This window comes from Pelodiscus sinensis, chromosome 1 (genome assembly GCF_052426305.1).
Source record: "Pelodiscus sinensis isolate ZL-2025 chromosome 1, ASM5242630v1, whole genome shotgun sequence".
Classification (NCBI taxonomy): Eukaryota; Metazoa; Chordata; order Testudines; family Trionychidae; genus Pelodiscus; species Pelodiscus sinensis.
The window spans coordinates 303000656-303017350 of NC_143052.1; the positions used below are offsets into that span (position 1 = coordinate 303000656).

The following is a 16695-nucleotide window of genomic DNA, read 5'->3' on the forward strand; positions in this document are numbered from 1 at the left end:
TCTTCTTTGGATCACACAGCTCTAAGTGGTTCAAGAGCCCGTCTCTCTCACTAACCAAAGTTGGTACAATAAAAATAGATATTACTTCACCCACCTTATCTCTCTACCTTATACAGTTTTTAAATGTAAATTTATAAACTCACAATGACTGTGTGTGTTTAAGAATTTATATCTGCAAAATGGCATATTTATACACAGCAGTTAAAAAGCAAACATTTCTTAGTAACTTTGTGTATCTAGACTACAGAGTTTTGTCGACAAAAGTGGACTTGACGACAAAACTATACCTGCATCTACACTACCGCTGAGTTCTGTTGAAATAACGTCGACAGAACTCAGCAGTTTTGTCGATGCTGGTAAACCTCATTTTACGAGGCATAACGCCTTTTGTCGACAGAGTTCTGTCGACAGAAGGTGTTATTGCATCTAGGGCTGTGTCTAGACTACAGGGTTTTGTCGACAAAGCAGCTTGCTTTGTCGACAGAACTGGCTGTAGTCTAGACGCTCTTAGTCGACAGAAGCTTTGTCGACAGTAACTGTCGACAAAGCTTCTGTCGACAAAAGCCTATAGTCTAGACGTACCCTTAGGTGGACATGAGTAAACCTGCATTTCAACTATTAAAAAAAAATTGATAAAATCCTACATAAATACTAAAATTAAAAATGTGAACACTTTAAACATAGCTTAACATTTTAACCCCTCTTTCTTACTACTGTACGTACTAAAAACTGTACGTACTAAAAACGTGGGAGCAAAGAATAAAAGTTCTCTCTCTCATTTTAGACCAGGGAACTAATTTTCAAACTCCTTTTTTAATCTACCAAACAGCCCCACGTGCAGTGTGCAACATTGTTCATGCTACTCCAAAACCAATAAGTCCTCTTTAATAAGAGCGCATTTAGTGGACTCTGCCTGAACTTGAGCAGATCAACCACTACAAGGTTTACTACCCACAAAGTCTGATAAATATGTATCAGATCAGAAAAAGGGACAGGCACTAAATCAATCAAAGGTGAATTTTAGAAAATTTAAAGTACCCAATCTGAGAAATCATGGATCCATTTTTTGTTAAGCACCTACAGCTCACCTGATGTCATCAGGAGAACCAGGGGTGCAGTAACTCAGAAAAATCAGGCCCAACAATTTTGAAATGGGCACAAAAAACTTGACACCCATAAAAAATGGCTACCTTTGAAAACTGGACAATAGGCGTTTCAAGCAATTGGTATGGTGCCCTGCAGCAGGCAAGCCAGAATACAGGAGACCCCTCTCTCCTTCCCATTACACAAAAGAAGGCAATGAGCAACCTATCAATAACCAAAAAGGCTGCATTAACTTAATAAGAAACGCCTTTATGGATCCTCTGAGAGAAACAGTTGTGATAAGAGAAAAGACGTCGAACACAAAGCTTATGTTCTGCATCTTTTAGTTGGAAAAAAATGCACTTCTTTGAACTCAAAAAATCATTATCCAATTATGCCCTTTTCCCTTTGTCAGATTATTTTTCAGCCCATGTGTTTCTAGAGTAACAAATCACAGAACTGTTTGGAACACCATGATCAATATGCAAGAAAATATACAGACCTGGGTAAAGCATTTGAACGATTAACTACAAAACCAGCAGGGGGAGTTCACATGTTCAATGTGCTATTTTAACATATATCAAGTCAACTAGGGAAAAGTAAGGGGCTTCATTTATAAGGTGAGATGCATCAGAAGAAAAATGATAAACTATTAAATGACCAGGAAAAGAAGCACCATATTTAGAAATTAAAAAAAACCTGTGTACTACACTAAAAACACTAACCCTTTGAACTGGCCTTGTGAGGGTGTTTATTATTTTTTTAAACCAGCTGCTTCAACTGGAAGATGATCATTCCTGGCTGAATAGTTGTGTCCCTCTATTGTGATTACCCCTACAAAGAACATTTTTCTTTAATATGATAAAGACTGTGAATGAATCATTCCCCACTTTGGGGGTATATGTTCGGAACAAAGGATCTGTGAATGCATTTTTTCACCATGAGGGAGGATTTTTACTGCAGTTACAACTTGAAGCCCCAGTCAGGATGCAAGAATCCTCTGTGCTACATGCTGTATCTGCCACAAACAGCTTACAGTCTTTACATGTGAGGAGACCGTTTTTTACAAAAAGCAAACTAGAAGATGGAGAGAGAATCAGTAACATATGGTAACAGTGAAATGAGCACAGTAAATATAATAAGCAGCCATAACACACCTAATGCGTAACATCGAGTCTAAGGTTGCCACAGTTCCATGAGACAATCAAATCTAACTCCATTCTTGTCTTTCCTTTCCATCTTCCTATCCATGTTAATTAGCATAAATCATGCAACCATGGATTGTGGTGGTGTAGCATCAACACCATTGTTAAGTTTAAACTTAAGTCCTTTCTTAAGCAAAACTTGGGTGTAAACTTTCAAAGTTACCTGCTATGATTATTGATATCAATATTAAATTACTAGATACTCTTTATATAATTTTTACACACATTCTTAACAGCAACCTCTCCAATCTTAAGGTCTTATAACATACAATATGTTTTAGATAACAGTTTATTGATATAGGAGTATGAGATCAGAGTTGCAGGATCTTGTAAGCCTGCATTTATGAAGTTGGAGCACCCATTGCTTTTTCCTGTCACAGCTGAAAGTAAATCCAGTATGGTATTGAAAACACTGAGGCTACATGAAGGTGACAAGGAATACTAACCATGTCCTTTAAGTTTATTTTAACGTCGAGAGTGGCTGCTGCAACCTTAGCAGTAATAAACAAAATTTGCTACTTGTGTTATTTATAGTAGAACTCTCACTTTTCTTATGCTTGGGCTCTCTGTCTCATCAATGCCTCCTCTTCATCACCCATCTCTTCTCTGAGGTGTTCCCTCTCTATTCAACTCTTAAGTATTCTTTCCAATCAACCTGGAATTTTTCTTGGTCCTCCATCTGCCTGCCTATTCTTTCTTCTAACTCCCTTTCCCCCCATTCCTTCCTATGACAATGATGTACGAAATCCATTCATACAGTTGCTCCCGTGGTCAGATCTCTCTCTCCATGCCCATAACAAACAGTAATTGCCTGCCTTCTTAAATCATTTAGGCAGAACAAGAGGTGTGAAAAAAAAATCAAAACAGATAAGGTGAGAGCAATATTCATGCAGCTCTCACTTCTGGGGATCATTTCAGCAATCTAAAAAGCAGCTTAGAAATGGAGGGGAATGAAAAATGTGCAGGTAATACTCCTTGTCAAGTCAAAGGCTTCAACACAGGCTCTAGGCCTAAGTAATACAGATTAAAAAATAACAGTAATATATCCGGCAATTTTTTTCCCCTAGCAGGAGCTGACTAGAATATATTCTATTGAAAGGACAGAGAAATTTGTCTGAAGGTGTGATTTGTACACCTACCAACCAGTGGCTGAGGGTGCACACATGAGCAACTGAGAAAGGGCCGTACCACAACCTTCAGCTTTTCTTGAAATCAAGAGGGATCCAGGAAGTTTTCTAAGAGGAGTCTGAACTGCTGACTGTCACATATATAGGGACAGTTCCATTGTATTTATGATTATGGGTCAGGTCAGACCAATGAAGAAATTATGCAAGAAGCTGCTATACTTGCTTACACTGACTATATATGAATGGTATTTTGTTTAGATTGTTATTTCCCTTTTGTCTTCTGTTAATTACCATCTCTCTTGTTTGACTGGATAAGCCCCTCACCAGATTACTGAGAGAACAGCTTTTATTTGATTGTCTCACACACACACACACACACACACCCATCCCCACCCACCCCAACCTTCCTTTGATTTCCATTTGAGAACACTGAACCTAAAAAAAAAAAATAGTGTAGAATTCATAGACCATGAACTTCCTACTTACTAGTATTCAGTCTTGTCTAAATCAAATTCTAACCAAGTCCCATAATATGGTCACACACATCCTACAATGCAGCATAATCTAATGGGCAAGACATTGGACTTGAAGTCAGACACTTGAGTTCTATTTCTAGCTAGGGATGTTAAATATCTGTTAACTGAACAGTCAATTAACCCAATAAATTCTTATTGCTTACTCAACTATTCTATAGTCCTCAGGGGTGAGGCCAGCAGCCAGTGCACTCTGGCCCCACTCCTAAGGAGCCCTCCACCACTTCACGCTGTTTCCTCTGTGACGTGCCAGGTGGGAGCTGGTCCATGAGAGGAGGCAATTGAAAAACCAGCTCCCCTCATGGACTGGCTACCTGTCATGCCGTGTTGCTGCCTCTGATACAAAGGCAGCAGTGTGGGATGGCAGTAGCACTGTGTGAGGGGTGGGGCTGGTGTCTGAGCTCCCGGATCCGGCCAGAACTGAGCCTGCCTAATACACTTTAAATGCAGAGCCACAGCAGGAGGTGGGTCCCAGACCCAGCAGAAGCCAAGAGTGAGAAGGGCTGCTGGCCCGCCTGCTAAAATATTTACTGGCCAGGGGAGGGGAAGGGAGAGGGAGAGAATGCATATAGTCTATGGCATTAACCAATAAGCTTTTGCTATTTCCAGCTCTGCCACCTTGGACATATTACTTCATTTCTCTGGGCCTCCATGCAATTTGCATAAATGGGACTTCTAGATACTACCCTAATACAAAATTATAAAAATAATAAAAACACAGTTTGGTTTTGCAATTGTGTCAAGAAATTGTAACAGAGTATCCCAAAACTGGTAATGGCTTTGTTAATTTCTAAACAATTGAATATTAGATTTTAAGGACAATATTACATGGTATTTTAAATACAGTGGATATTCTCCATCAGATAACAGTTCCAAATTATAAAACTTAAAAAACTAACCAACTTACAAAAACAAAATTAGTAACTATAAGTTACTCAGCTCTCTTTTAAAGCTTTTATCTTGACCCAAGTCTCAACTTACGTTAGTAATGTATGGTTCAATAGCTTGAGCTGTCCTCTTTAGTAAAGCCTTTGCCAAGTCATATGCTTGCTTGTTTAAATTCTGAAAAACACAAATAGAAAACTTTGATCCATACATTAATCTTAACTATAGACTTTAAGAATATTGAAATTAATATGTATTAATGATAAATCCCCTGGAAATCCTCAGTAGTTAAAGGGATGCTATCAGGTCAATGCTGTTTCCAAAAACCTAAATTTTGGACCAAAACTTGAAAACTTAATTTGCTTACTAGAGAGTGATGAATAGGGCATTTTCCCTGACTGTTCATGCTTCAGAATTTTTCAAATCCCACAGAAACCAAAAAAATTTTTAATTAAGTTTATCACCATTATGGTTGTGAAGATAACCTTGCAAGTATGACCCAAATGTTGATAGAATCAGTGTTCCATGTCTTCCAGGCTGATGTGTAAATCAAGAGGCGAAGTAGTGCCTGCATCTGCTGCTGTTCCTCATGGCTCTTTTCCCGATTTGCTTGGGAATTATATACCACAGCATATACTAGCAGTGGAGTTAGTTGTATGAGACGCACACAAAAATGAAAGTTGGTGAGAGGCAGAACAGCAGATACCTTCTCGCAGCCACCAGGCATCCACATGGGAGGAGTGTACATAATAAAGATCACAGCCTTGTTCCCCTACAGATGCATAGTCTGGATGATTGGGGAGAGAAAACAAAAAGCAAAACCCAAACCCTTCTTTCTCTGTATAACCAGAACAGGTTGGCGAATACCAACATTCCAAGAATACGTTGGTAGAGGATCTTAGCACCGTTCCTTTTTCTATTATCTAAAAAGTTCAGTTATGTTTCTCAATCTAGTATTGTCCATCTACATAATTCGTGGGCTACCCCTGCTTTCCCACCACTGATCTTTTATCAGTCACCGACTAGTATGTAAATTTTTCTATCCCTGTTGCAAAACTAATTTTTCAATAATTTCAGGTGCAAAAGACCAGTTAAAACATTTTCCTGCAGTATTTCCAACACCAAAATTATACTATTTAAATGCAATGAAAAACTATTTTACATTACACTTTAAAATTAAGCACACAAACGTGAAACTGAACACTATAAAAAAACCAAATTAGTTCGGATATTACAAACAACGTTGTAGATTATAAAAAATTGAGTAATTTTTAAGCCAAAAGAACATTTTATAAAAACAGACAGTTGCTTTTATACGCCATTTAAAAAGAAAAAAATAGTTGAACGATCGGATATGTATAGAATCATAGAACCACAGAGTCAGAAGGGATCTCAGGGGTAATCTACTCAAACCGCTTGCCAATACAGGATTTGTTGTGTGTCAACCATCCAAGACAGAATGCTATCCAGCCTCTTTTCAAAAACCTCCAGTGAACAAGATTCCATGACTTCCCTTGGCAGTTTGTGTAGTATAGTAACATAACTGTTTATGAAAAGATATTCTTCATTGTACTCTAAATGTTGTTTTCTAAATTATTTCTCAACAGCATGCATTATGAGAAACAACAGGAACTTAGCTAAAAATGGTTTGCTTAATTTTTACATGGCTCTTTTAATACACACAGGCAGAAATGTAGCCTTAAATTTGTAGTGTCTTTCTACTGTTTAAACTTTGCAACCCTAAAAATTAATAAAATTGACCAAAAGTTTCCAATCTGAGGGATGGAAGCCAAGTAACACATTTTTACTTTCTTGTAACATTACAACTAAGACACTGGTAAGTAAAAATATTAAGTTTGTTAATGTAAAGGAAAAAATCTGAAACTATGACAATTATTTTTTAATATTTATTAGAATCAAAATTTGAGTCACTACTAAAAGCAAGTAAAAATTCTCATCCTGAACAACTACTGTATTAGGTGTTTTCTCAGAACCTGATCATAGAAAAGACTTGAAACAGTAATTCATCTACTAGCTTCACTTCCTCTCCCGCCTCCCCTTCCCTCCCCCCATGAAAGATAAGGATATAAAACTGAGCTGTGTTTAGCGTCTGAACTGAGAAGCAAGGGAGAAATTATGCTACATACAATGAACAGAATCAATCACTGGAGACACAAAGTCATATAGCTAACACACAAAACCTCGCATGAGCAGATGAAGTTAAGATAGGATGATTTAATATGCTCTTGAAAATTCTAAAAACAATTGAGTACAGTAATTCACAATTCTCATTTTTTTCAAGTCACCTACTATTGTCAAAAGGTTATTTCACCAATGTCACAATGAAGAGAAATGTCATTCTTCTAGAAATGTTCATTTAAGAAGTAACAGGAAGGAAACTTGCAACTGTATTCAAGAACTACAGATCATACAATTTTCCATTCATCAAATACAAATTATAAAAAACTGGCAAGTATATTTAAAGATGCAGTAACTTGCATTTTTCAAGTTTGTATTTAATGGAAGCAATAAACAAGAAAAAAAACAATAATACCCAAAGAGAGACAGCAGTAATAATGGAAAGCAAATTACATCATAATTTACAACATGTTGTGGCAGCAATTACAAATAATAATAGTAGTAATGCAAGTCTAAGGGCAGTATACAAAAGAACTCCACATTATGGAGCAGGTGACAGCTCCTGTTCAATGAAATTAAACACTGAACATTGTGTTCAAGCTCTGGACACCTCTACTAAAAAGGTCAACACAAATTAATTGTTGCTTTTTTCTGAGATCCCTTTAGTGTATTTGAAGGAGTACTTTATCTCATGAGTAAGATAAAAATGGCCACGTATGTATAGTTTGGCAAAGCAAGTGGCTAATAGGGCAGTGCTAACTGATTATGAGCTTTTGGAAGACGTAACACAAGCAAGTTAAGGGGAGACGACATTTAGGTTGGTGCAAGGGGCAATAGCTATAAGTGACCAAATGAAGTTCAGAACGGGAAAAGGACAGTGAGATCATCAATGTGGAAATGTCCCAAAAGGTGACAAACCCCATTTCTTAAAGCATTTAAAACTAGCCTGAACAAAGCAATAACCCAAGTACACTGTTGGGAGCAATCATGCTCTAGCAACTGGACAGAAACACCAGAAGGCACTTTTTTGCCTAATTTCCATGATCTGATGCATGGTTCTAATATTATGAAAGTTATTTTGCAGAATCATCCAAATACGCTAACGTGGGTAATTACAGGAAACTCTCACCATGTGTGATGGATGCATTCCTGCATCCAATGCAAATGGTAAAATTTATGAATACTGGGAGTCATGGCTTCCAGCCCCCGCAGGGAACTCCCCATGGCTTCCAAACTCACAGCAGGGCTGGGAGTTGTGGGGAACTCACTGTGGCTCCAGGCAACCACAGGAACTCACCGCAGGAGCCAGGACCCACAGTGAGTTCCTTACGGCTCCCAGCTCTCACTACACCCCAGTACAGGACAGGAGACCCGCAAATAGGCAGAACTGCGAACAACAATTCCATGAATCGCAAGGGTCTCATATACCAATTTCTTCCACATATATAATGAAATACAACAGAACTGATCCGTTAGGTGCTACTTCTTGTCACTGTTGACAAAGGCATCTAACAGTGAATCTCTATGAAATCCTTTATTGTTCCTAAAAAGGGAAGGCAGTCAATGGTAATTAGGTATACCAAGGAGTTTCTGAAAATCTCACAAGGTGCCTAAATACTTTTGAAAAATCTATAGCTTTGTGCTTCATATGGTAAATGTTATGACTATAATACAGCTATTTTACAAAATAGCTGTAATTGCAACTCAAGATATAAAAAAATATGTTTTAAATTAAAGTCTGCGTGTCTGTCTGTTCAAGAACTCCTCCTAAACGGTAAGAGCTAAGGCCACAAAATTTGGTATGTAGCTTCCTCTTCTACTAAATTAGTGCAAGGCCAGGGTTGGGTCATGTCAGGAGAACCAGAAGCTCTGGGAAAGGACACTTTTCCATAACATATAAAGGGAGGAGCTGCTGTTCCAAGGAACACAATATGAGATTGGCCACAGATGACAGCGAGCCCGAAGGGTAGAGCTGTATGCAGAGAATCCACTGGGGGTAGCCGTACCACCAAGAGAGTGGCCAGCAGTGCTGCAGCGCTGTCATCTTACCTGACAGAACACCAGTAAGTACCTCCCCCCACCCAAACTCCTTCCACCCCTCTCAGTCGTTGGCAGCAGACCAGGGGTGGGAAGGAAGAGAACAGGCCCCAGGCGAGGTAGGGAGGAGTAGTCCGGTGGGATGAGGGGGAAGAACAGGCCCTGTATGAGTTGGAAGGTGGCATTAGGGGAGAGAAGAACAGGTCCTGGAAGGTCGAGGATAGTGGTAAAAACAAGGGCCAAGCGAGTTGCCAGCAGGGTGTCCTTGGGTGAGGGGGGAACAACAACAGGCCCTGGACTGGCTAGGAGTGGCGAGAACAGGCCCAGGGCTGGCTAGGAAAGAATACACCTCTGCCCCCCATCTTCCTGCACATATACACCCCACATACCCAAGACCCCATCCTGAAGGACCTGCGCATGCCAGGTAAGTCTGCTAGTTAATATATATGAGACAAAAGCAAAATGAGAAAACTGAAAAGTGTAATTGGCATCAGCGGAGATGATGATACAAACAAGAAAAAGTAGGATGCAGGGAGCAGAGAAAGCAATACAATAAAAACACTTGATTTTAACAAATCCATAAAACCAAAATGTAAGATTTGTGAAATATGTGGATAACTACTGAATTTTCAAAGTTTCCCTTGTTTTTGTACCAACTAGCATCAAGAGATAAACCACCACAGAATTAAAGGTGTTAAGTGGGTAATTGACTAATCATGTACTCAATACAATTTGTATTGACTACATGATTAGTATATAAGGAGAGACGCATGCTGGACCTACCTCCACTACAGCTCTGCAGTTTAAATGTAGCAGAAGCTGGGCACGCAGGCAACCTGGCTCCTACTACATTTCAAGTGCAGAGCTACAACCGGGGTAGGTCACAGACCTGGCGCAAGCCAGGACGGAGCAATCCCAGCTCGCACCAGGTCCCAGATTGCTGCACCTCTGCCTCCCTTGCCTCTCCCCATGCACCACAGAAATGGTGCTGGGAGGATCCAACTTTTAAGCTGGTTCCCCCCAGCACCGGCTTATGCTTCCTACGCACTTTTGCTCCCCCTGATAAAGAAGCAGTGCAGGGGGAGGGAGGGAAGAGAGTAGTGACTCGACTAATCACTTACATCCCTACATAGAATATTTGCAATAAAAATAAACTACTCAACTCCCCATATGAAAGGGCTATCTTCATATCAAGTAAAAAAAAAACCCTCAGATTGTTCAGTATTGCCAGAGTCTACTTCATCTATTAAGAGTTTGTTTTTACCCTGTAATTAGTCTGTTTTTCCTGACTCGACATTTTCATATTAGTGTTTTGCTAATGTTTAAAATTCTATAGCATCTCATATTCACTATAAATGAAAATCACCTCACCTATTTCCACTTTTTGTAACATTGTGTTTGACATTTATTTTTAGATGAAGTAGCAGCCAGAGAACCCAACCAAGTTCATTATTCCATACATTACACAAAAAGTAGACACTGTCCCTGTCACAAAGAGCATATCATCTTAGAAATCTTTTGTTTTTGTCTTTTTGCAGGTCCTTAAAGAGGTACAAATTGAAGCAAGTCTTTATCACATAAAAGTACATTTTTCTTCCATTGATAGAAGACTATTGGGAATGTGGTAGAGTAGAGACAGTTGTCTCTAATTCTATATTAGTAAAAGATAAAATTGTACAATCTTGTTTATACTCGTCTACTCAAGAAAAATAATACTTCTAGTATACTCAGGATTAACATCTGATATTAATCATGTCACATCTCTCAATTTCCCTTATAATTTTAGTGAAATACTAGTCACAAAAAACCTATGTTTATAATCTATATGTTTAAAAAAGCCATCAAGAGATGTAATAATTCAAAGCTAGTGCAAAGAAGAGGAGGCATACTAAAAATGTAGAAAAGCCACTAGATACCAAGAACACTGCCAACTCTGCCTGATCTGCATTCTTAAACATATTACTGAACTTTAGAGTTTCAGAAATCAAAATTCCTCATATACAACAACTGACATTTCTGAAAACAGTACTTTTTTTTTAAAAGGTAGAATTTATGTTTTAATAAAGATGTGTATCATGAACAGCCATTGGCCAATGATTATTACTCATCTTTTCTTTTTGATTTCCTTCACTCTTGCCAGCTTTTTATAACCTTCACTTGTCATGTCATGTTTAAATATGAACCTTGTTCTCTATGGGGCAGAGAAGAGCTTTACAATTTTATGAAGCAGCTAACACATTGCTGGGTGTTTTAAAAGATAATTATGTATAAATAAATTTTTCTTCACCTTTTTTCCATTACTTTGTCAAAAAAGACCTCTCAATGATATCTATCATATATACACATAAGCTAAGAATTACTTTAGAAACTAATTGTGGTTTCTAAAAGTTCACTCTCTCTTTTCCGGCACCCTTAGGACTTGACCAGTGCTGAACCATGTCTAACAGCATTACGAACATTTCCACTGCTTACTGAGCTCTTAGACATGGAGGGACAAATTAGAATTTAAAACAGCACAGAACATTGAGAGCCAGCACTGGTGGCTGTAAAAAAACAAAAAAAACAAAAAACAACCCCGCACACTGTGTGACCAGAGGAAACTTGGCCACACCCCTTGTAAGTGGACATCCGGCAAACTATAATCATGCCAGATCATGGATGTTACTGGACCAGAGAGGTTTAACCTGTATTATAATTCTCTTTTTAGCTTCCCCACTTTGATTTCTCCCAAAATAAAATAAATTAGCTGTGCCCCATTTGAGAGGTTATGTTGTTTTCCTATCAAAACAGTTTCCCTCCTGGATGAGTGTTTCTACTGAAAAATTGCAGAATACAGCCAACAAATATGTACAAATTGCAGAACACAGTTTTTACTGTTTCAGTGCGTGCATGCACAATCTGGCCTGCATAGCATAAATACAGGGGGGCCTGAAGAACAATATACAAAAATGAAAGGAACAGAAAAAGATTTTGGAGCCCAGAGAATAAAAAGAACAGTTACTTACCTCGTAAGTGTGATTCTTCAAGATGTGTTGCTCATGACCATTCCAATTAGGGGTGTGCATGCAGTGTGCACACGTCGTCGGAAGTTTTTCCCTCAGCAGTATCCTTAGGGCCAGCAGGGAGCCCCCTGGAGTGGCGCCAATATATAGGCCCATATATACCCCTGCTGGCCCCCTTCACCCACTCAGTTCCTTCTTACCAGAATATTCCGGAAAAAGGGCAGCGGCTGGGGATTTGGAATGGACACGAGCAACACATTTCAAAGAATCAGTTACGAGGTAAGTAGCTCTTTCTTCTTTGAGTGATTGCTCATGTGCATTCCAATTAGGTGACTCCAAAGCAGAACCTATGGAGGAGGGCCAGATGTTGAAGCTATAGAGGAGTGGAGGACCGCCCTGCACAGGGCAGCGTCTTCCCTGGCTTGATGGGTTAGCGCAGAGTGATTGGCGACAGTATGGACAGAGGACCATGTCGCGGCCCTGCAGATGTCCAGGATGGGAACCTGCACCATGAAAGCGGTGGAAGCTGCCACAGCTCTCGTGGAGTGCACTCTAATGGGTGGGGCAGGTACCCCCACTAGGAGGGCATAGCACTCCTTGACACAAGCAGTTATCCAGGAGGAGATCCACTACGAGGACACGGGTTAACCCTTGCCTGTTTGGCAATGACCACAAAGAGTTGCAGTGAATGGTTTTGTCCTTGCTAAGTAAAAAGTTAACGCCCTGCACACATCTGAAGTGTGTAAAGCCTGTTCTTTCCCAGACGCATGTGGCTTGGGGTAAAAAAACGGCAGGAAAATGTCCTGGGAGGTGTGAAAGGAAGACACCACCTTAGGCAGAAAGGCCAGGTGGGGATGGAGCCTAACCTTGTCTTTAAAAACCACCATGTAGAGGGGATTCAAGATGAGCGCCCTGCGTTCGGATACCCACCAGGCGAGACACCTTATAGGAGGGAATACGTCACTAACAGTTTGAATGGGTCCCCCATAAGTTTGGAAAGGACCAGGTTTAGGTCCCACTAGGGAATGGGCTGGCGGACGTGTGGGTAGAGCCTGTCCAACCCTTTCAGAAACCTGTTGACCACTGGGTTAGCAAACAGTTTTCCCCCCTTCCCATGGGTAGAAGGTTGAAATAGCCGCCAAGCGAACCTTGATGGAGGAAGAAGAAAGGTTCTGGAGCCTGAGGTCCAACAGGTAATCCAGGATCAAGAGGATCACAGTTCGCCTTGGGTGTACTCTCTTCTGGCCAACCTAGACACAGAACCGTTTCCACTTATCCAGGTATGTGGTCCTACTGGAGGATTTCCTGGACCCGTTCTGAGCACTGAAGTTCCTCGGCCATTAGCCATGGAGCTTCCATGCTGTCAAATGCAATGAGTGTAGGTCTGGGTGGTGGAGCCCGCCCGAGTCCTGAGTAATCAGGTTCAGGAGCAGCAGGAGGGTCATGGGTCTCTCGCATGACAAGTTGAGGAGGGCTGAGAACCAGTACTGCCTGGGCCATGCCGCAGCAATTAAAATCAGGGACGCCCTGAACTCCCACACTCTGAGTAAGATCTTGTGGATTAGCAGGAATGGTGGGAAGGCATATAGTAGTCCCTGCGGCCAGGGGAGAAGGAGAGCATCTTCCAGTGAGCCCTGTCCCTGTCCCATGAGGGAGCAGAATCGATGGCACTTCCTGTTCTGTCCTGTAGCAAAGAGGTCCAGATGGAGAGACCTCCATGCATGGAAGATAGATTGGGCTACATCCCACCTCAAAGACCATCCGTGTCCTGCAAACGACCTGCTCAGTTTGTCCGCCAGGATGTTTTGGGAGCCCAGGAGGTATGAGGCTGTCAGATGGATATCTGCCCCGATGCAAAGTTCCCACAGGTAATAATCGTCTCCAAGCACAGACGAAGGGAATGAGCCCCTCCTTGCTTGTTTATATACTCCACCGCTGTCGTGTTGTCCAATAGGATGAGAACAGACTTGCCCCTGAGGTGGGGAAGGAAAACCGCACAAGCCAGTCAGACTGCTCAGAGCTCCCTGATGTTGATATGCAGGGAGATCTCGTCAGCAAATCATATTCCTTGTGTGGAGGTCTCCCAAGTGGGCTCCCCAGCCGGTGCCCAACGTGCCCATGACGCATCGGGTAGACAATACCAGCCTGGAAAAAGGCACCCCTGCGGAGACTTCTGCCTGCACCAGTGCAGCGCGAGAAGGACGGGCATGGGGACCGTCACCACCCTGTCGCATGAATGGACGACCGGGTTGTGGGCTTCTGATAGCCACATCTGTAGCGGGCGCATGCGCAGCCTGGTGTGTTGCACTACATAAGTGAACAGGGCCATGAGACCCAGGAGGTCTCATGCAAGTCCGGGCGGTGGTCACTGGAAAGTTCTGGAGCTCCCTGACTGCCACCTGTATCGCGAGAAAATGGGAGTTGCGTAGGAAGGCTCTCGCTGAGGTAGAGTCCAGAGTGGCTCCCAGGAACTTTATTATCAGAGTGGGCGTTAGGGAAGACTTGTCCAGATTTAACAAAAGGCCTAGATTGTTGAAGAGTGTGCACACCACGGTGATGTGCATTTGCACCTGCGACTACAAGCCCCCTTTGAGAAGCCAGTCATCTAGACAGGGAAACACCTGGATACCCCTTTTCCAGAGTGCAACAGCTACCACCACCATGCGAAGACCAAAGGGGCCATGGAAATACCAAATGGGAGGGCTGTGCCTACAGTAAATGTAAGGAATTTGCGGTGGTTGGGGGCAATGGAAATGTGAAAGTAAGCTTCTCTTAAGTAGAGGGCAGCATGCCAGTCTCCAGCAGCTAGTGAGGGAATTATGGATGCCAATGTTACCATTTTGAACTTTGCTTTGGCGAAGGAGTTGAGGGCTCTTAGGTCCAGGATGGGACACAGGCCCTCTTTGGCTTTCGAGACCAGAAAGTAGTGGTAATAAAACCCCCTCCACCTCTCCCCGCCCTCTGAGTTTTGGAGGAGGGAACGTGTTCTACCACCCTTATCATAAGGAGGTGTTGGACCTCCTCTTGAAGCAGAGGCTCATGAGATGGGTCCCTGAAAAGGGACGGGGTAGGGAATTCGGAAAGGGGAGGGGAGTGAAAACAGTCCCTTTCCACTATCTCAAGCACCCAGCGATCCGAAGCGACCAACTGTCAGGCTGGGGTAAAGTGGGATAAACGGTCCCGGAAGAGAAATGGGGAGACTGGAAGGTAGCCCTTGTAGGTCCTGTCAAAACCCCTGACGGGCACCAGAGGGTTTGTTGGGGGGGCCCCTGGTTGTGATCAGGCATCGGGTGAGGGCGACGTCTGTCGTTCCTGCCGTTACCACTTCTGCTCCTACGGCAGGAGAAGTCAGTACGTGGACCCTGGAGAGGTGCTCTAGGAACATTCCTAATGGGGAAGGGGCTCTTCAGGGTAGTCAGGGTGTGCATGCCCAATGATTTTAGGGTAGCACGAGTGTCTTTGAGGCCGTGGAGCCTCCGATCAGTTTGCTCAGAAAAGAGCAAGGGGCCTTCAAAAGGGAGGTCTTGTATGGTATTCTGGAGCTCTGGGGGAACCCCAGAACCCTGTAAACAGGAACTGTGGCGTAAGACCGCCCCAGAGGCCATTACTTGGGCAGTAGCATCCGCCACATCTAGAGCCACCTGGAGAGCCGCCCTGGAAATCCTTCTCCCCTCCTCGTGGAGAGCTTGGAATTCTGTGCGGGACTCTTGGGGGGGTAGGTCTGTGAATTTGTCCATCAAGGCAGAGGTGTTAAAACGCATACCGGGACAAGAGGACCTGTTGGTTTGCAATGCAGTACTGGATACCACCGGATGTATAGACTTTCCGGCGTAGCAGGTCAGTTTTCTTAGTCTCCCTGCTCTTAGGGACAATGGCGGGCTGACCTTGTCTCTCTTTGATTCATCGCTTGTACCTCAAGAGAGCCCCATGGAGGGTGGGAAAAAAGATGCTCATTACCCTCCTGGGGGACAAAGTATCTCCATTCGGCCCCGCTTATCCGCAAGGGGAATGGATGCGGGAGTTTGCCACAAGGCTTTGGCCACTGTTTTGTTAATCGGGAGGGCCACTCTCGAGGGGGCATCTGTGTGAAGGATGTCCACCGTGGAATCAGAGTCATCGGACACCCTATCCTTCCGGACTCCCAAACTTTGGGCCAGATGTCAGAGGAGGTCCTGGTGGGCCCTGCTGTCCACAGAAGGTGGAAAGTGCCGGATCCTGCTGCGTGCCAGCAGACAAGGGGGGAGAAGGTTGGGCCACCGGAGCCGCACTCCCCTGAAGAACCAGAAGACTGCTGGCTGGGAGGCAGTGACTGGCACTCTCACCAGTGGGGTCGCCAAGGGAGGAGTCCAAGGACCCGATGCGACTGAAGCCGACCTGAAAGGAGGATTTCCCTGGGCTTGGTGATGCACCCAAGGAGTCCAAAATGGCCACTGGGCTGGAGGTTGAGGAGGCCACGATTGCTGGAGCAGCAGTACCAGGACTGATTGTGTCCATTGTTGCTGCGATGGATGAGGCGGACTACGGTGCCAGGAGCAGTGCCGCGAATGGGAACAGTGCTGTGACTAGGACCAGGAGCCCCGAGAACACCAGGTGGATTCCACCTCAGAGTCAGACGTGTACCCCGAGGCGGACCAGAGAAGAGCCGAAGTAGACACCTGTGGAGCGGCTACATGCCTAGCCATAG

The 16695-nt window shown here is 42.9% G+C and overlaps 1 protein-coding gene across 4 annotated transcripts in view; it reads right to left on the minus strand.

The window, feature by feature from the left end:
* The window catches only part of PDS5B (PDS5 cohesin associated factor B), a 259503-nt gene that overhangs the window by 170454 nt on the left and 72354 nt on the right, over positions 1 to 16695 (minus strand). For all 4 annotated transcript variants that reach the window (XM_075919194.2, XM_006134210.5, XM_006134209.5 and 1 more), the window contains exon 7: positions 4930 to 5010. In XM_075919194.2, coding sequence (XP_075775309.1) covers positions 4930 to 5010 — 81 coding nt within the window. The remainder of the gene's footprint in view (positions 1 to 4929; positions 5011 to 16695) is intronic.